Raw genomic sequence first — 19724 nt, 5'->3', positions numbered from 1 at the left:
TCCCCAGTGGCCGAACCATTTTTATAGTCTCATCAGTGCCACGTGAGGGTTCCAGTTTCTGCACATCCTCACCACATGCATCATGGCCTGTCTTTTTCATTGTATGCATCCTAGTGAGTGTGAAGGGCATCTCACTGTGGTTTTGATTTGCATTCCCCTGATGACTAAAGGTGTTGAGCATCTTTTCATGCACTTATTGGCTATTTGCATACCTTTATTTGAGAAATGTCTATTCAAATCCTGTGTCAGTTTTTGTTTGCTTGTTTTTTAGTGTTGAGTTGTAACATTTCTTTATATGTTCTGGATACACACTCCCTATCAGGCATATGATTTGCAAATGTTTTTTTCCATTTTGTGGGTTGTCTTCTCACTCTTGACAGAGAACTTTGAAGCACAAAAGCTCTTTAATGTTGATGAAGTTGAATGTATCTATATTTCCTTTGGGTGCTTATGCTTTTGGTATCATAGCTAAGAAATAATTTCCTAATCCGAAGTCATAACATTTTATGTTTTCTTCTAAGAATTTCATACTTTTACTAGCATTTTTTTTGTTTTAAACAGCATTTTTCAGCCCCCTTTACCTTAAATTCCTGTTGTATGCTTTACTTTGTTGTTTTTCACAAAAAGAATAAGTCACTGTTACTCATCTGAAAAATAAACCTTTTTCTACGTGTACAAATTAGAATGATCAACACCAAAAGTTTTTGTCTATAAATAGTGGTATCATTTATATAATACTGTTTGCTTACATAAAAATTTCACTCTGTCTCCTACTATCTTCTTCCTCATATCCTGAAAACCAAAAATTGGGCACACGTCTGCTCATTTAACTTCTTTTACAAAAATTTTAAGTAAATAACATTCAACAATTTCTTATTTATAAATTAAATAGCTGAGATAATTTTGTGTGTCTCGTTCGATGTGTTCCAATTAAATTCAGATTGTATGTAAAATTGCAAAAAAAGATATCAAAATATTTACTCAGAAAAAACTTTACAAACATCTTTTTATAAACTGTCAATTGACATATTGTTCATAATATGTTCATGTCTTTTCCAAGATTCACTGGAGCAGGTTCCCAAGGAATTGCTAAGCAACGTTTCTTTATTTCTTACTTAATTTTTATATAACCTAGAAACTGCAATATTCATTTTTGTTACAAAACTTGCACAAATCCATTTTAGGAAGCATTAAAACACAGGTAAGCAAAAAGAAAAAGATACTTAATCTCCTGCAATCCTGCCATCTCACCCTCACCATCCCCAATGAGAAAGTGAGTTGAACTTGACCTCTGGTCTCATTGTCACTTGAGAGGACTCTTCAACCTCAAGGCCCCAGGAAAGAAGAACATTGTCTCCCGCTGATGTTTTTTTTTTTTACTGAAAGTTTTTAGATAATCAATTTTTGTTCCTTAAAACTGAAGTCATTGGCCCTATTGTTTTTCCTTGCAGGTTCCATTCCTTTCTGCTCTTTATGGGGCATCCGCCTTATGCGATCCGGGAAGTGAACATAAACAAGTTCTGCAGGATCATTAGTGAATTTGCCCTGGAGTATCGCACCACCAGGGAAAGGGTTTTGCAGCAGAAACAGAAGCGGGCCAACCACAGAGAGAGAAATAAGACCAGAGGGAAGATGATCACCGATGTAAGTTTCAGGAAATCAGCTTATTTATTTTAAGAGTGTAATCAACCATAAAATGTCCCACAGTCTGGGGACTGTGCTTCTTTTCTTTTCTCTTCTTTTCTTTTCTATAAAATCTGCTATAAACAAATGAGAAACTAGGACATGTAAGTTAAGAATGTGTGGCTGGAGGAGGAGCTTGTAACACATGTGGGTGTGTTGTATGGTGCTGATGACATTAAATGCTTGTTTCCATTTTCACCCTCTGTGATGGAAGATAATGCCACTTATAGGAGGACAAATGTACCAATTTGGGAATTGATTCAAGATTTTAATCATCATAATGATGCTTTATAACCTCAGTTGACACATGGACCACCATTCAAGGCATCTTAATAGAGAAATAATTGATGTGGTTGTTCAAAGCTACAATCAGATGGGCTCTTGGCAGACCCTTCAGTCAGAGACTATCAGGGTGGGAAGGGATCCCCTTCCGGGGTCCCTGCACACTCACATGTCTCTCCCATTCCTGGGCTCTTCCCCCATCTCTCCCACCTCATCCCCGAGCCCCTGGGCCATGGGCGCAGTGGGTATTCAGAAGAGGAAGGGACGTGTGAGGATGTCAGGGATAGACAGTGCCCCTTTCTGATGTGCCTTTGCAAAACCTATTCCATCTGCATCTATAGGTGCGAAGCACCTTGGCTCTCAGTGATCAGGAAATGGAATGGGTAGCGACTAAGCCATTGTCCTTTGCATGCCTCAGCTGAACTCAAGTCAGGTGGATTTCTTTGGGGAGGAATAAAATCAATTAAGAAGACCTTATGGGGGCTACCTTCTGTACCCAGAAAATGTTTATGTGGTAGGAGAAACAGGGAGCACATGGTTACTGCCCACAATCTTGAGCGGGCCTGACCTTTCCATGGAGACCTGGACACATTATCTTAGTAATTTTAAAAGAAGGCAGGGGAGAACTAGGGACTAATCCCTTCACCGCCTACTCCCACCCAGACCCCTGTTTCCTTGGAATTTTCTGGGCCCTTAGAGAGTGCTCAGATCCCGTTTCTGCATCAGGTGCCCTTCCTGCAGTCCCCCGGACGCCAGTGCCACCAGCCAAGTCTCCCACGTCCTCTCCTGACGTCTGGGTTCAACCGAATCTTTCACCTCCTGGAGGACAGCAGCTCGGGAGGCAAACAGAATCCACTTGGGCAAACTATGTCCCACATTTCATCCCAAAGTATTATTTTTAAAAGTTGTAAAAGGGGAGTGCTTATTTTTGTGGAAATGAGACACATTTGGAGGGTGAAAAATACAAGTCCAATATGCTCATAGTTATGAAAACACGTCAAAATTTCTTGCTAAATTCTTGAGATTTATTTTTTACAGATCCCACTAATTTTTAAATTCTGTCCTTCTCTGTACACACTCAGCTTTCCTATTTATAAGCAGGGATAAAATTTTCTAGGGTTTGATTCAAAAATATTTAAATTCCCATTAACATCTGGATAGTACCAGCTTCTTCAGGGTTTATCCTGGACATAGTCCCTATTTTCAGTGGACAAAGTGGCATCATTTGTGTAGAAAGGTTGCCATCTGCTGGTAAATCAGAATATTGTCAGTGATGGCAATGTATACAGTGTCCCGTTTTCCCATCTCAAGTAAGCAAGAGCCCACTGCGTGCCCAGCACAGCATGGGGCAACAAGGAAGATGTAGGTGCTGTAAAAGATAAGCTTATGCCTTCAGGATGTCATGATCTGGTTAAGAAAAACATCTCCACCACTTGAATCTCTCAAAGCAAACCCAATAATAGATGGAGAAGCAGAGCCCGAGCATTAGAGCTGGAAGTGATTTTTTGAGAAAACTGTGCAGTCGGTCACTTTTAATGTAGATGCTGAGCAATGAGGATGGAAGTGACAGCCATTAAAGAAGGACAGTTTTAGAAAAACCATTATTTTCTAAGGCACAGAGCTGCCTGGGTTAAATCTAAAGACCCTACAGTGGTGGAGTCAGCCCCGTATCTGCTGTATGTGCCGGTCTCTCCTCTTCTTCCTCTGTTTCTGAACATGCAGAAGGCTTCCTTTCTTAAAGTCCAGGAGTCCTCCAGGGAGGATCAGGGAGACACTAAGTAATTTCTCACCCTTGTGTCGCCACCTGGTTCTAGGCAAAGTGGTGACATAGACGAGGCGGCGCAAGGCCACTGCGGCCCTGTCTGCTGTCGTCCCACTCCAGCTGGGCTGTGAGAACTCAGGCTGCCCAGCCCAGGACCACCACATGGAGGCAGGGGTAACCCTGGCGAGGCCCTTGCCTTCTCTCCAGCTTCCTCTCTGTGAAAAGGGAATGCTAGTTACTTTGGGGATATTGAGAGGACTAGAGATTTTGTCTATTGGCATTGCACACATGTACTCATTGCTGAAAGAAAACCCAAATCCTGGTTAAATAAACATGTTGTAAGATTTTTTAAAAGATGGCACAGCAGAACTGTCACCTCTTGTCATGATGCACTTGGCTGGGAAGGTGATGTACTGGGAGCACTGTGTCATTTCAGCTTCCAGAAGTGTAGTCAGTTCTCAGCACCCTCGTGTCCGACTGGCTGGCCTAGCCTTCCAACCTCAGTAGAAACAAGCACACGTTAAATTGAGGGCATGTTGATTTAAAATTAAGAGATTGCTATGACTTTCACCTTCAATTTATTTTCAGAAAAGGGATATTTTAGTAGTATTTGAAGTGACTTCAGGGAGCTTATCTGGTGAGAGTTGGTGGGAATTGAAAGTATGGCCAGTCAGTTCTGACAGCCTCCAGGGGGCACAGGGAAGTACGATTTTGAAGAGAACCTAATCTCATGTTTCTGAGGGAGCAGTGATATGACCCATTCTGCATGGGCAGCCATTCCTCTGGTCCTGTGTTGTTTGTCCTGAGTGTGGAAGGTTCTTGGAGGTGCAGACCGGCAGCCTGGGCAGGGAGGCCCAGCACTGGGGATGAGAGGGGAGCGGCCATAGACAGGTGGAGCCGGGCAGAGGGAGGCCAGTCCCCTTACTGAGGCCCTGATGGGGGCAGGGGAGGTGGGTTCCACAGAATGTGGCTGGGTGAGGGGCAGGACACAGAGCTGGGAGTGAAGTATGGAGTGGCCAGAAAACAGTGGCTGTCAACCTCATGGGCAGCCTCGGGAGATTGGCCCGAACCCCCAAATCCCTTCTGACTGTGGTCAGGATAGAGCTTGGGGAATTTCCAGAGAAGGGCAGGAGGGCTATGGAGGCAGGGCCCGGCCGCTCCCAAATCAAGAGGGTGTGCCCTGGTCATGGGGCCAATTTCTTCATTTGGAATTTGACGTGACATGGAGATGATCTCATCTTTGCTGACTTCCGTGCCTTCTAAGAATCCCTTCTGTCTTTTCCATCCTGTCCTGTCCTCTTGGGTAGACTGATGAAGAGGATGACATGGAGGTAGGACTCTGTCTAAACGTGTGGAATGCCACGTTTGACCTCCAGGGGCGCTGGAGTGTCTAACCTAAGCAGCCTGCAGTGTCAGCACGGTTCTGTGCTTTAAACCATGCATGCACGTTTTCCGGTTGGTTTCTGTGTGATCACTAACCTCCTAACATGGGTCCCTGTCCTGCCGTGTGTGCCAGGGACTGACGGATTGACTGCTTTTCCGAGCTGTCCCTGAGCCCCAGGCCCTGTCCCAAGTGGCAGTGCCAGCCAGCACACCTCTCTCTCTACTGCGAGAAGAGTGGTCAGGGAACTTTCCCTCCAGCCCTGTCTGAGCCTTTTGTATGAGAACTGGGTTCTAGAACAGCCACATGAAGAGCCCTAAAATCAGAGAGGAAGTGGGGCAGTGGCTAAGAGCCAGGCCAGACCAGTGGTTCAGCAGCTTTGGGTAGCTCTGACTTGTGCCCATTTCCTCCATTGACATCCACTGGGTCTGGCGGGATCAGTGTGTGAGGAGTGGAAGGGCAGGGGCTCCTCGTCTAGGTCCAGATGTCAGAACCAGAGTCCAAGTCAGAGCTGGCTGGCCTGGAAGGTGAGGAAGGAGCCGTACACAGATGTGCCAGCCACAGATGTGTCCTGGGCTCTCTGCTGCCGTGGCTGAGAAGCTGGATGAAAAGAGGAAGCCCAGATCTACAGAGCTCCTCTCTGCAAATGGGAATCTAACAGACTGCTTATGTCTCATCCAGATGTTGGGCACTGTGTGCCGTGGCGCGATGTGCTAGCATACCTCTTGTAAAACATCTGTGTCCTGGCTGTTCAGCTGGAATTAGAAAATATTGTGTGCACATAATGCTTGTTTAAACAACTATATTTTTGGCGCCACCAGAAGTAGTAAGCGTTACCAAACTCAGTTTCAGCATGAATTTCTGAGTCGTGTTCTGATCTGGTGCCTGAAACAAACCCCCTTGGGTTCACTTAATCTTGGAGGGCCTCAGTTCCCTTCTCGGTAAAGTGAGGTGGGACTAGATCTGGAAAATTTCCTCCCAGCTCTTAATCTTGTCTCATTCTGTGGCTGAATCCCACTTTTAAAATTTGACTATCGTAAGTGATAGGTAAGAAATTTTTAACTGCTTCCTGACACTAAATTTTAAAAAACTTAAAGCTCAATATATTTAATTAACACATTAAATGTATTGATCCTCGTATCAGGGCTTTGGCATTGGAAACGGATTTGGTTTCTGAGTTCTTCCCAGAGCTGATTTCGGTCGCCCCTGGTAGGCACTCACCGAGGGAACTTGCAGAGAGCCAAGATGCCAGCAACATCGGAGGGATGGGCGTGGTCCTACTGGACCAGGGCTTTCTTTCTGATAAAAGCACTTCCGTGTTCACAGATGTTTTGTCATTATTCATCCACAACCTCGGTGACTGTGTCTGCAGGATACACACAAACCAAAGGACAGGGAGGGACAGAAGAGAAGGTTCCTCAACTAAGCATTTTATAGGCTTGAGTTGGCTTTGGGGACAGCAGTTCACACCATCATCCCCTTTGGTCTTGCAGTCCGGCAAATTCTCCAGCAGTTCGCCAGCACCTGCGAGCCAACCACAGGGCCTGAGCTATGCCGAGGACGCCGCTGAACACGAGAACATGAAGGCTGTGCTGAACACCTCGTCCCCGGCCATGGATGATGCCACCCCGGTGCTGGGCGTCCGCACACGCAGCCGGATGAGCCGAGGTAACTCCGGGCTGGGCGGGGCACATCTTCCCAGGAAACCACCTCGTGGGGGTCTGGTCCCCATCACCCAATATAGGTTCCTGTGCCTGGGTTGTGGCTGCAAAGGGCAGTCAACTCCCCAGTGCTGATGTAGCCACACATTTCTTTACTCACACCTTTGTTACCCACTTTCATTAGTTACATTTCAGAAAAAACAGTCCCAAAAATATAAATTAATTTACACAAGAGGAATTATTACTGTGAATGAATCCTCATAGGTTAAAACAGGGATCAGTAAATACAGCCCCAGGCCAATTTCGGCTGGCCACCTGCTTTGTAAATAAGGTCTTACTGAACACAACCACACTTGCTCTGTTGTGTATTGTTGGTGGTGCTTTTCCACGTAGTGGCAGAGCTGTGTGGGTGTGATGGAGACCACAGGCTTTTGCAGTTGTGTGTTTGTTACAAAAAGAAAGTGTAGGAAGAGGAAATTCATAATTTTGAGAACATTTATATATTTCTGTCTTCTTTCAGAAGCATATTTCCCATTTTATAGAAGAGATTTCACAGGAAGTTCATTCTGGTATATTAAAATAGCATCCTATATAATAAAAGGCTAATATGCAAATTGTCCCTCAACTGGGAGTTCCACTGGGACTTCAACCAGGAGTTTGACCAGGGGGCGGGGCTGGCTGACCAGCCAACTGCCCACGGCCCCTACCCCCAGCTGGCCCAGCCCGATTGGCCCTGATCAGGGCAGGCTGGCCCAACCCCACCCGTACATGACTTTGTGCACCAAGCCTCTAGTTGATTTATAACTCTTTAACATGACTTGGGAACTATGTTTTTGTGGGGCTTTCTTCTTGCTTGTCTATAGGCAGATGTTTCCATGCCAGACCTGGAGTAATTAATAAATGTATTTTTTTGGTCAGCAAACAGAGAAGTGTACCAAAGAGAATTTATGTCAATTCCCCCTTTGCTGGTTGTAGAGGACAATCTTGCTATGAAATTTCAAAGATAAACTATGTTTCAAAATCCATTGATTTCTATTCCACTGAGTGAGAAGTTGGGGTTAGTTAACATTCACTAGGCACATATAGCCACGGATAGAGAGCTGACATTACTGGACATACATCACTGGATACCTGTGGTATGCACATCACCGTGTGGCATGGGGTCTGGGGTGGGGAGGGGGTCTGCCCTCCTGTGACCTGGCAGGTGGAGGGACGCATCCAGGCATAGAAAGTTAAAGGGCAGTGAAAGACAAGAGCACAGCTGTGGTACAAGGTATTATGACAAAGTGCCCCAAGTATGGGTTTTAGGGAGTACAGAGCCTGGAGGGTGGTGGCTGGAGTGGTGCCCTGTGCCCCACAGTGGGGACCTGCGAGCACTTGGATCTGCTGAGCTTGGGCTTCCCGCTCTGCTCCGCTGCTGGCAGCTCAGCTGCCGGGGGCAGCGCTGTGCATTTTCTTTGGGTTCATCGCATTCCCTGTTTAATCCTTCAGGATCCGCTAGTTCATGGACCATGGGAACTGATGACTCACCGAATGTCACGGATGATGCCGCTGATGAGATCATGGACCGCATCGTCAAGTCGGCCACCCAGGTGCCCAGTCAGCGAGTGGTGCCCCGGGAGAGGAAGCGCTCCCGGGCCAACCGGAAATCTTGTAAGTGCCTTTGAGTTGGGGTGAGGGACTCACCCACAGGTACCTGCCCTCTAGTCCTGTATGACCGGGAAGGGCAGACTCAGAGGTGGGCTCCAGGGAATTGTCACTGGTGCCAGGAGGCCCACTTGTGCTCGTCAGCAAAAGGTTTCCTACGTGGCAGTCAGCGTTGGCCTGTGGAGGGTGCTGCAGTCACCCCTGCCCAGGGTAGTTGTCATTTCTGGCCAGGCCTCCCTCAATTCGTACTTTGTCCCTAGGAAGGTTAAAAGGCCCTGACATGGCTCTGGCAGGCGCTGGTGGGCTCAGAGCGGCCCATTGCCAAGCCCTGCCCGGGATGCTTTGCCAGAGGCTACTAGTATATTTCTGCCTCTCTCCCAGCATCAGGGGCCACTTTCTGGGCTGGAGGTGGTTCCCCTAGGGGTTCGCTGCTGCTGGTGAACATGACCAAGGTAAAAACCAGTGATTTTATGGTCAGTAGGATGGTTAAAATACTTAATGCTAGCCTAGGTTGACCAGTTATTTTTTCTTTTCCTACCAAATAGAGGATTCAACTAAATCAAAGCAACTGACTTTCTCTTTAGTTGGAGCCCAATTCCTGCTCCTGCCCAAGTGGTGGGTGTGGAGTTGCCTGTGTAGGCACCATGCCAACTCTCATAGGGATCGCACTGAGTCAGGAAGCAGGGTTCCTCTCAGTTCTTTGATGTTACTTGTGTTGGCTGTGGCGCTTGTGTGTGTCGAGAGTTCAGCCCCAAGCTTTGGCCTCTGCTGGTCACACAAGTGGCAGCTTGAGTCTTCACCGGCTCTGCTTCCTGGAGTAAGGGGTGGTGACTAGGAAAGGGATTTATGACTTGTCACCAGAAGGAAGGCTGGTTCCCTCCCCACGTCTAGACTCCCAAAAGTGACCGGAGAGTGACTCCAAGTAGGCAGGGAGTTTAGTTAGAACTCGAACTCAGGGAGCCCCCAGTGGTGCCACGCTTGAGGTTCACACGGGAGGTGATGGGGCATATGTTGGACCCCGTGATTCTGCGCGACCCATTGGCACTAAACCAAACGACTGATTCAGAATCTGTGTTAACAAGGTCTCCAGGGGACTTGGGCACAGTGAGCTAGAGCGCTCAGGTCTGAGGCCTGGAGTGGAATTACAGGGGCCTCAGTTGCGCATCTTCCCTGACAAACTCTTCTCCAAAGACTTGGGCTTGTCCACCTCCCCCCACCCGCCTGTGTGATTCCAGCTGCTCCAGGCCAAGGCAGCACCTCCCTTTCTCTCTGCCTGAAGGGGATGAAATAGTATTCCCGTGTGGTTTTAACTGACTTTTCCCTGCATACTAGGAAGTTGAGTTGACTCTCTTGCCATTTGCATCTCTTCTTTTGTGGATGGCTTGTCCATATTGTTTGCCTATTTTTCTCTTGCTCTTTTTCATAAGAAATCTATTTGTTACATTGCTTTTTAAAATGAAACGTATGAAAGGCTTTTGGAGGTCTTCCGTAGATTATCTTCGTATTTGCCTTTATTGCCCCCCTATTACTTACTTCAGCAAACTGGTAACCAAATGGCAGAAACTTGGTACTGGGTCTCTCCTGGTCTGGCTACAGTGGGGAACCTCAGTGCAAGAATCACCCGGGAGGATCTGGGAAAAGCAAGTGTGTGTGTTGAGGGTGGCAGGGACCATGGGTGGGGAGTAGAGAAAGGATGCCAAGCCAGGGTGTGCCCTCACAGAGATGGGCAGGGGTGAGCCAGGAACCTCAGAGACAGAGACTACATGACACAGTGGCCTTGCCAGTCCCCAGAGTCTCCGGCCATCCACGTCTGTGTGGGCAGCGTGTTGGCCCTGCCCTCTGGTCTAGAGAGAACCAGCTTCTTACAGAAACACTTGATGTCACTGGGAACAATCACACAGCCATAATTAATTTCCCACTTCAATCTGGCCAGAGAGATATTTTGCCTGTTTTTGTTGTTGACATAACATACTATCCTTTGGTATCGTTTCCATTCCAATCTTATGCAAAACAGCCGTACATTCTTTTTATTTAGCCAAGCACATTTCATCCTGTGATGCAGTGATTTCAACGACTACAGTACTGCATGTATGTAAATGTTTATCTGCAACAGGTTTAACTTATTAGTAATGGCACAATCCGCAGACATTTAAGACAGGGGGAGTTCCTTTGATTTCCATTTAAAGGGGTGATAAACTCCAGCTTTTCACAAGAGGTTAAAGGAATAAGAAGACAATAATTTGCAAAATCAACATGAAGTTTCGCCTTTTGGGCTCCACCCTTTTATTTGATTGTTTAATGGTGGCAATGAGGCAAGTGGATAATGAATACCCAACATATGTGGGCCGTAGCTCATTTGGCCAAAGACAGTAATAGTCCAGCTATAGCAGGAAACTAAACAGAATCCATCCCATAACCTAAAAATTTATGACCTGCGAGCCTTTGAGAATCCTCTGAGAAAATTCAATGTTCACTTTCCTGTTGGCGCTGGTGGCTGGGCCTACACACACCCAACGCCCTGCGAATGCCTGGAACATGCAGCCAGTAGGGACACATCAAAGGCACCTTCATCGCTTTGCAGGCTCCCACGGCTCGGTTCTGTTGCTTTCCCAGCTGGTGCCTTCAGGGTCTCATGAAGCAAAATGTTTCTAATTATGTGGTTGGGTTCTAGCCTGTGGAATGAATGGTCCAGCACACGTTGGCCAAGGCCCTCCAATCGGCCGGTGCATCGGACAGAGGGAGAATGTTATCTGAGCTTTATGGTTGTCTTGTTTGTTTCTTTGTGTTTTTCTACGTTGGTTTTTCTTTTCATAATATTGAGGAAGGTGTTTTGTCCCAGAGCTACTTGTCCTCTTAGGCCTCCTGAATGTTGACCTGCCCTAGAAATCCCTGAAGCTGACCAGCACTTGAGGTATCCTTACAGGTATGATTCTGCAGGATGGAGCCCAGTGACTGGGGTGGGGAGGGGGCTCCTCCCCAGCATGCTTTTCTCTTGGACCCGCCTTGAGAAGAGGGTCTCCACCCTGCTGGCTGCCTGCATGGTGCCACCAGCCCAGATGATCACAGAACAGATCGGGGATTAGGGACTCATAGTCTGCTTTATCTCTTGTCCCCAGGGTCCTGTCATGGTTGAGAGAGGCAGGTGCCCCTTCTCTGCTGAGTTTTCCTCCAAGGGAGAGTCTGGGCCCTGTTGCGACATGACCATGGAGTTTGGGGCTCAGAGCTATGTTTCTCTAAAAATGTGATCACTTTGATGTGACCTACACATAATCAAACAGTTTCTTAGTTTGTTAGGATCATAATGGTGGATACCTTTACGAAAAAACCGTTTCCCCTGGGCAGAGCCAGAAGTTTGATTCCAGGGCCCGTTGGGAAAGGAACGTAGAACTCAGATTCTCTCTCTCGCCCTGACATCCCTCACACCACCATTCCCCCACAGTGTCTCTCGTGACGCTGTGGCGTTCCTCTCCAAGGGGAGAGGAATGCACATTTGACATAACTCAAATCTTATTTTATTTCTCTTACAGAATATTGAGGGGTATAGCCAGGCTATCTATTAAGTAGCCGTTCATGGAGAAAGAGAATGATCTAATCTGAAAAATTATTGAATCTGTTTTGGGGAAAACATGATTTATGTCTCACAAGATTAGATTCCATGCACAACTTAGTTCAGTTTTCTCTACTTTTCCAAAGTGGTGTTTGAAAATACCCAGAAATTTCCCCCACTAATCCCATTTTTAAAATTTTCTCTGCATTTAATTTAAATAGTTCTTCCTTACTTACCATGAACCAATTTTATATTTACATAAAATTTATATTTATAGTACAAGATAACAATGGCCATAAGCCAGAGGCTTTAACACTAATGCTCTTGGGATACAATAAAATAAGATGTTGGAAGGAAATAAAGCTTCCTCAGTCCAACTTCTGTCTTCTCAACAACAGCATCATTGCTGTTTAGTGAGCATCTAATTATTCTTCAGACTCATTAAAGCTGGTCTGATCCCTCCACAAAAGGCAGCTGAGGGTGCCTACCCAGATAAATAGAACAAGCCCATGAGAAAACCAAGTGTTGGATTGAGAGTTGTTATGTTTAATTTTATTGTTGTTATGTTTAATTTTATTGATTGATTTTTTTAATTTATTGAATTTTCAGAGAGAGAGAGATTTGTTGTTCCACTCTTTATGCTTTAAACCTTGGCATATCAGGACGATGCTCTAACCAACTGAGCTACCCGCCTAGGGCTGAGAGTCATTACATTTTAGAGGGTGACTCGAGGGCTTGTGCGTGTTGGGAGGAGTGCCACCATCAGTGCCCCTTGGGCTGCAGAAGCAGAGGGGCCAGAACAGGATGGAGCCCAGTCAAACGTCCTGGCTCAAACCCTTCTCTCCTGCTTACTGTGTGCACTTGGGCCAGGGCCTCGATCTCTGCCATTTGTTCACTAACTGGGGAAACCTACTCATCTCATAGGCTTTCCACAAAGATCAAAAGGAATAGTCCATGTTCTGGCTCAAGGAGTAGATTGTGGCCACCATTGCCATTATTCTCAGATTCAACTCATCTCAGCAGTCACCTGAGAGCACTTTGCAGGATTAAAATTTGTTTTCACTTCTAGGAGGGTGGGAGATGAGAAAAGGAACATGGGTTTTGTGAGTCCCAGACACCCCCGTGCTGCCTGTGGAGGCAGAGGCGCCCTGTGTCTGAGCCCAGGTTCCCACTGCTGTCAGGGCTGCGTGAGAGCTGTCACAGTGCCGGGGGCAGAGCGGCTGCAGGGCCAGCGAAGTGACCCGCGCCGTGTATGGAAGAGCTGCGAGGCAGACAGGGATAAACATTACCGAGGTCTGTTCTCTGTTAAGCAGCTGAGGAAGGGAGGCAGCCGCATGTGACAGGCTGTGCAGCTCCAGCCAGGGCATTCAGAGGGAAGCAGGAACAGGGAGCAGAGGGGGGCCCAGACATTATCCTATCAGACCTAAGCAAGCACTTAAGAAATCCCCTGTGTGATGGGAGACTTGTACAAGTCCCACATCCCGCCAGCCCCATCTGCTGGTCCCCTCATTCTCTCAGCACCCCCTCTACCCACCCTACCCCCGCCCTTCTTTGCTTTCGGAGTGAGAGCCAAGTCCGTGTCTGGACAGGTCTGCGGATCCCTCGCAGCACGTCCCTGTCAGCCCCCTGCCTCCCTGCCGGCAGTACTTGGCTCAAGTCACATTTGCTGAATGAATGAGTGAACTGGTGAGCAGATGGACGGATGAAATGACACCCTAAGAGCCCTTTCTATATGTGATCTGAATTGGGGTACAAACCTGATTTTAACTGCCTTCATTTCACACCTTCAAGCAGTAACATGAATTAACTTTGACTCTAACAAAGGAAGGATTCAGATTCTTTAAGTCTTTTGGGGGGCTAATATATTCATGTTTATTGGGTTATTATGTTCAGTATTTATTATATTTATTGTGAAAGAATTTATCTGAATTGTCATGAAGGCCTACAGAAAGTAGGATTCTACAGATGGCACAGATTTTTCTAGGAAGACTCACTTTTCAGGAATGCATCTGGCAAGCAAAGGGACCTTAGCCTACTCTGGCTTTCCCCTGCAGCAGAGAACACACATGCCATGGGGAAGGGGTGTAGGAGGGTCCCAGGGGCCTGGCACATCAGCACTTTGAGTAGATGATGAGGCCAAAGGCACAGCCTCTGGTCAAGCAGGAAGGTCGGCGAAGCGCCGGTTAGACTTTGTTCTGTTCTCCGAGCTGCCTCAGCCAAGCTGGCCCATGCCCATCTCTATTACATCAGTGCACATGCTCTAAGGTGCCAGGGTTCTTATTCAAGTATTCCCTTATTCAAGTATTCCCAAACACTGCAGTCACAGGACGAAAGCCAGTGTGTGGCCGGGAGTGTGAAGGCAGCATTCTAAATGCCATCGTGGGTGAAATGCCCACCCGTTCACAGAGCCTCTGTCATCATTCGGCCAAGCATGTTTACCCAAAGGCACAGAGAATCTGGTCATAGGCACGTGTCCGTGCCGCCTCCGCAGCTAATGAAATGTAAGATGCTGCATGGACTTCTCCGGGCAGAATTCCGTGTCTTGGATGAGAGGTCCTAGTAGTCCTTGTCAAGAATGAGAAACATTTTATCTTCTTTTCTGCCATTAAAATTATCTTTTCTTTAACCAACACTTGAAGGAGTGTTTAAAGGATATAAAAGGTTATTACAAACTAGTATTTTTATGGCTGCCCCATAGAACACATTCCATTACTCAATTAAATAAATGCAGTCTGCCTCCAGCCAAGGCTCTGGAGCCAAACATTTTGTCTGCATGAGTTAGACTCTCAGTCTGGAGCCCCAGGGGCTGCGTTGGGGAGTGGGGGCCGGTGCAGGAGCAGCTGCAGATGGGTAGCTTGGGGCCCAGAGCTGGGCTTGGGATACAGTAGTGTGCGTTGGTGGCATGGAACAAGTCTTTGAATCTCTATAAAAACCCACACTTGGTGTCTGAGAGCCTTCCAGAAGTGTGCTGATTCTTTGAGTGAAGGGAAAACACACAGTAGGTTCTCCATAAACCATTTGTTGATTGACTAATTGATGGATTAGATGTTGGTCCCTGTTCAAAGTGCTGATCCCTGGGAGAGAAGACACCATTTATTCATAGATATGACCCCTGTTCGTTCCAATGGGTATGGGTCTTTCAGATCCTTTGTCCACAGGCTACATGGGCTTTTTCCCAGGGGGTCATGGGGAGACATGAAATGGGGGGTATTGCCTGCAGACATAGGAGGTGGGGCCCTGCCTGTGGAGAGGCCTCAGAGGAGGCCTCGGAGGATACAGGCCCAGGGTCACAGAGTGGACTCAGGGAACTGGGTCTGGCAAGGGAAGATGGGAAGGAGTAAGGGTGAGCTTTACTGATCAAGGGCCTGCCCTGCTCATCTCGGGGACTCTGGTGGATTTAGGATTTAGGATGGAAGGTGGATCTGTAACATGCCTCTTCTGAACATAGACCATATCCTACAAACTCTGTATGATCTTACATATAGGATAGACCAAACACAATTTATAAATGAAGAGAAGTGTAATTAGGCAACCTTTCAAAGGAAAGGCCTGGTTTTGAAAGAGGCAGCTGTCTACTCATTCACCCTTATCCAGCCTGTATTTTGACATCAGAACTGATCAACACTGAGCAATGGGACAATCCATGATGCCGGGCTACACAGAGGCCAATTCCAGGTCCGTGAAATGCGAGTGTTCCTCGACGGCCAGGTGTGCGCCCAGTGAAGGGGTCATTTGGTCCTTCCTGAGCCTGTTTCACAGAGAACATCCACCAGAACTACCCAGAAACATTTGGCAATTTGCTTTGTGACAGCCAGCCTGCAGGGGATTCCTGGTTATTCTCTCCAGAGGCGCTTTGATGAGTGGAGACACTCACAGAGACTCACCCTGACTGCTGTCCGTTGCCCTGGGGTCTGTTGACATCTTGCTGTCCAAGGTCATGGGTTTGTGGGGTGATCTTACCTGATTGACATCACTGGAACTTGCGTTTTCCTTTGCTCTGTGATTACTTTTCCAGCTCTGATCCATTCCTTATGCTGGTCAGAGGCTGAGCTCTCAACATGCCACCTGCCATTTGCAGTTTGCACCCATTTCTCAGAAACTTTGTAAGGATGAGCCTCTTCTCCCTTCTTTCCTTACAAGGCCCCCCTCCACTGGGCCGTGCCGGTCAGATTCTGTGCCATCTTCAGGTCAGCCTCTTGCAGCCCCAGCCAGGACACTTCAGCAGGAGTCAGATGGGGCCGAGCCTCTGGGAGCCCTGTGACCCCCTGGCCTGTAGTCCTTGGGGAAGAGGGCTGGTGGACCGCATCCCTGTGCCTGGCTGCTAATCCCTCCTTCTCTTCTCACCCTTTGATCCGCTTATGCACTGCAGTACGAAGGACCCTGAAGAGCGGCCTGACTCCAGAAGAAGCCCGAGCCCTGGGCCTGGTGGGCACCTCGGAGCTGCAGCTGTGACCCAGGGGGCACCCTAAGAAGTGTGCCTGAGCAGAGTGCATGCCCCTGCTGGACGGAGCCCCTGCAGTGCGGGGCGAGGAGGCTCTAAGTCAACATCAGCATCGAAAGGTCTGAAAGAAAGTGCCCATCTCTCTGTGGCGCCACGGGGCTGCGTTGCGTGCTGCGCACTGACATGGAGTCTCCTTCCTGTACTTTCTCTTGTTTCCTTGACACCTGGTTTAGTAGTTCCAAAGTGAGACACCTTTTCTGTGCAAGGAACGGACCTTTTCCGGAGCAGATCACTCTGTCACAGTGACTAAGGGCAGTTGGATTAGATTCACAGCCTGGGTCTCTCCACACCACCAAAGTATCCAGATGTAAAACCCAAACTGTACACAAAGGAAAGCACAGGTTGTTGACCAGTTGTGGATTTTAGATGTACTAAATGTTTATATGGATTCATAAATGTACACCATGTTTCAGATACTAAATAAATGGAGTTTAATGTCATAATGAGAAACTTTTCTTCTCTTGGCTTTAGGACCTTAAATAGCTCAGCTTTGCCTCTTTTTGAGTCAGCAAAACCTCTCTCCAGGTTCACCAGGACGCTGGCTCAGAACCATCTCAGGCCCCAGGGTGGGGTGTGGGGGGTTGTTCCAGCTTGGTTAATAGAATGAGGAGCCTGACAGTGCGCTCTTTGTAACTCCTCATTAATTAGGCATCGTGCTAGCGATAACCTTACTCGTGTGCTTTGCTTTGCTCCATTGCGATGTGGAAGCAAAAATTTAGAGTAGCATTTTAAAAATCTGAACTATTCTGTAACTCACTCATTTGCCCCTTTATGTAAAAATTCATTTTCTCAAAAAGTTTACTGTCACCAAACGAAAATGAAAATTTTAAGCTTTGAGTGCAGAGAATGACAAATGGAGGCCTGGGCACTCAAGGACCCATCATCAGAAGATAAGGTATCCGGAGTGGGAGGCGCCGTGAGGAGCTCCTGGCAATGGCAGAGCCACGCTGAAGGGGCTGCTGCCCAGGTGGTAGCTGAGCCCTTCCCAGAAGTCCCTCCATCCAAGGTTGCATGGCTCCCGTGAAGAGCCTCTGCCTCAGAAAGCAGGGAAAGGTAAACCACTGCAGCAGGGAGTTGGGGGGTTGAAAGATAGTCAGGTCGCTAATGCTACCTTTGCCTTAATTTCAACACCTCTGTGACTCTATTCCTGAGTCTGGGCAGATGTGATTTATAGACAATCTCAGTTGTGTTGTCTGAAGAGCCAAAGATCATAGATTTACCCCCACATGCCTCTGTGTCTGTCTCCCTGTTCTGCACCCCCACTCACTGAGCCACAGGGGGCTCTTTCCAGCAGGTGTCTGTCATACGTGGTGAGTGTGAGCACCCCAGGACAGCCCGGGACCTGCGAGAGTTAGGTCTGCATGTTACAGACAATTGAGTTTACTTAATCACTTTATTACAAGGTATTAGGTGTTAATGTTTGTTTCCTTATGGTTGTAAATAACGTGTTATATTCTGAATATGGTTTAGTGGTTTGTGTTTACTTGCTTTGGAACTGGATGCAGACACAGAATACCTGTGTCACTGGGATCATGATGTACGAACAAAAGGAAGACGCATTTCTCTTGCACTGTTTAATGAACAAGTACTTTGATGCCCTTGTAGGGACCCTAGGTATTCTGCTGAATTATGCTTTAAAACAGGGGTGGGAACCTTTTTTCTGTCAAGGGCCATTTGTATATTTATAACATCATTCGCTTAATATAATTTACTTGATATAAATTTATGTTGCTATGAAAAAAGCTCCTAGATTTATTGAATTTTGAGTCCTGCCTGTGGTTGCCTTGGCAGGGCCAGACCAAATGATTTTAAGGCCCAAGGGCCGGATGTTCCCCAACCCTGCTTTAGAATAAAAGTCACATTTGGAAGGAAGTGACTGAAAAAATCTAATGTTAGTTTTATCTTTAAAATTAAAAAATCCTGAGAGGAAGCAAGCAAGCTAAAAACTAAGTTCTGGGTTACACCAAAAGTAAAGAGGATCTCTTTTCATTGGGAACTTGGTTTAGTACTTTTTAGTGAAACTGAAGGATTTTTCCTGTTGCTCATGGCCTCTCTCTTGCTGCCACTCACTCAGGCTTTCTCTATTAGTGTTGTTTGACTCAGGAAGTTAAATTTCTTTAAAAGAAGCATTGAAGTGAATGGTACCTTATACTTGTGAGATGCCATTGCTAATCTTGCTGGTTATCCCCACAAATATCTTTGTGCCTAATTCTTAATTTGGGTTGAAATTACTGCTGGTAAAGAAAGACAAATACTTTTCTGTTAAAGATGCCTGCGTTTGGGTTTCGTTGGGAATTGACATAATAATATTGTCCGTGAGTTCCCATTTTTGTTTTATTTTTGAAATATATTTTATTGACATTTTTTTTACAGAGAGGAAAGGAGAGGGATAGAGAGTTAGAAACATCGATTCAGCTGCCTCCTGCACAGGCCCTACTGGGCATGTGCCCGCAACTGAGGTACATGCCCTTGACCAGAATCAAACCCGGGACCCTTGAGTCCACAGGCCGAAGCTCTATCCACTGAGCCAAACCGGTTAGGGCAGAGTTCCTGTTTTTAAATGGCCTGAAACACAAGTTGTGAAGACAGTAATTAAGGTCTCATTGTTCTTCTTAAGTTGCTCAATAAGCCTACATTCTAGAATCCCAGCTCTGTTTCAGGGGTCATGGGCCAGAGCCACCTGAGGGAGATGTGCCTCAGGAACCAGCCACTTAAATGCACCCCAAGAGCAATCTGTACCTCCATCTGTATCCCGAGGGATGGCCTCGTTTACAAGGCGACTTGGTAAAGGTGAGCTGCTTTTCCATCTTAATTTTGTCAATAGTTTGTCCCTTGCAGCTTTTGCTTGAGGGATGAGGCCTCTCTCTTCGTTGGATTTGAACTTTCTGAGGGCTGTTTGTGTTCCTGTCTTGGTTAGCCTACAAGGTATTCTTTGCCAGTCTTTATGCTGTGAAAAAAGAAAAAGGTAACTTAATAATAGGCACGGAGAAATGTCCTTTCTAGAGTGATCATTCCTGAGCTCTGGGGGGTGTTCTCAGCCAGCCCCACATGGTCCCTGGGAGGGCAGAGATGAGCTGCTTTAAGATGCAGAAAACCTGCCCCTTCATTTCTCTCAGCTTTCCACGCTGGAGACTGTGGAGAGGCCTAGAGGCTGAGCTGCTTTGTTGCCTATGACTAACATGTGGGGCAGAGCCCAGGCCCTGGTGCAGCCCACCCTGCAGCCAGGACGAAGGCCCCTTTCCATGGTGAGCAGTGCGTGC

The 19724-nt window shown here is 47.0% G+C and overlaps 1 protein-coding gene across 1 annotated transcript in view; it reads left to right on the top strand.

Moving 5' to 3' along the window:
• The window catches only part of FHOD3 (formin homology 2 domain containing 3), a 327675-nt gene extending 310771 nt beyond the window's left edge, over nt 1-16904 (top strand). The window contains exons 22-26 of the mRNA XM_023750800.1: nt 1452-1644; nt 5035-5058; nt 6602-6776; nt 8261-8422; nt 16333-16904. Of these exons, the coding sequence (XP_023606568.1) occupies nt 1452-1644; nt 5035-5058; nt 6602-6776; nt 8261-8422; nt 16333-16415 (637 nt within the window). The 3' untranslated portion in view covers nt 16416-16904. The remainder of the gene's footprint in view (nt 1-1451; nt 1645-5034; nt 5059-6601; nt 6777-8260; nt 8423-16332) is intronic.
• Nucleotides 16905-19724: the final 2820 nt, after the last annotated feature.

This window comes from Myotis lucifugus, unplaced genomic scaffold, assembly GCF_000147115.1.
Source record: "Myotis lucifugus unplaced genomic scaffold, Myoluc2.0 scaffold_16, whole genome shotgun sequence".
In the NCBI taxonomy this organism is placed as follows: Eukaryota; Metazoa; Chordata; class Mammalia; order Chiroptera; family Vespertilionidae; genus Myotis; species Myotis lucifugus.
Note: the sequence above shows the minus strand (reverse complement) of the source record. Positions and strands in the feature narration are given on the sequence as shown.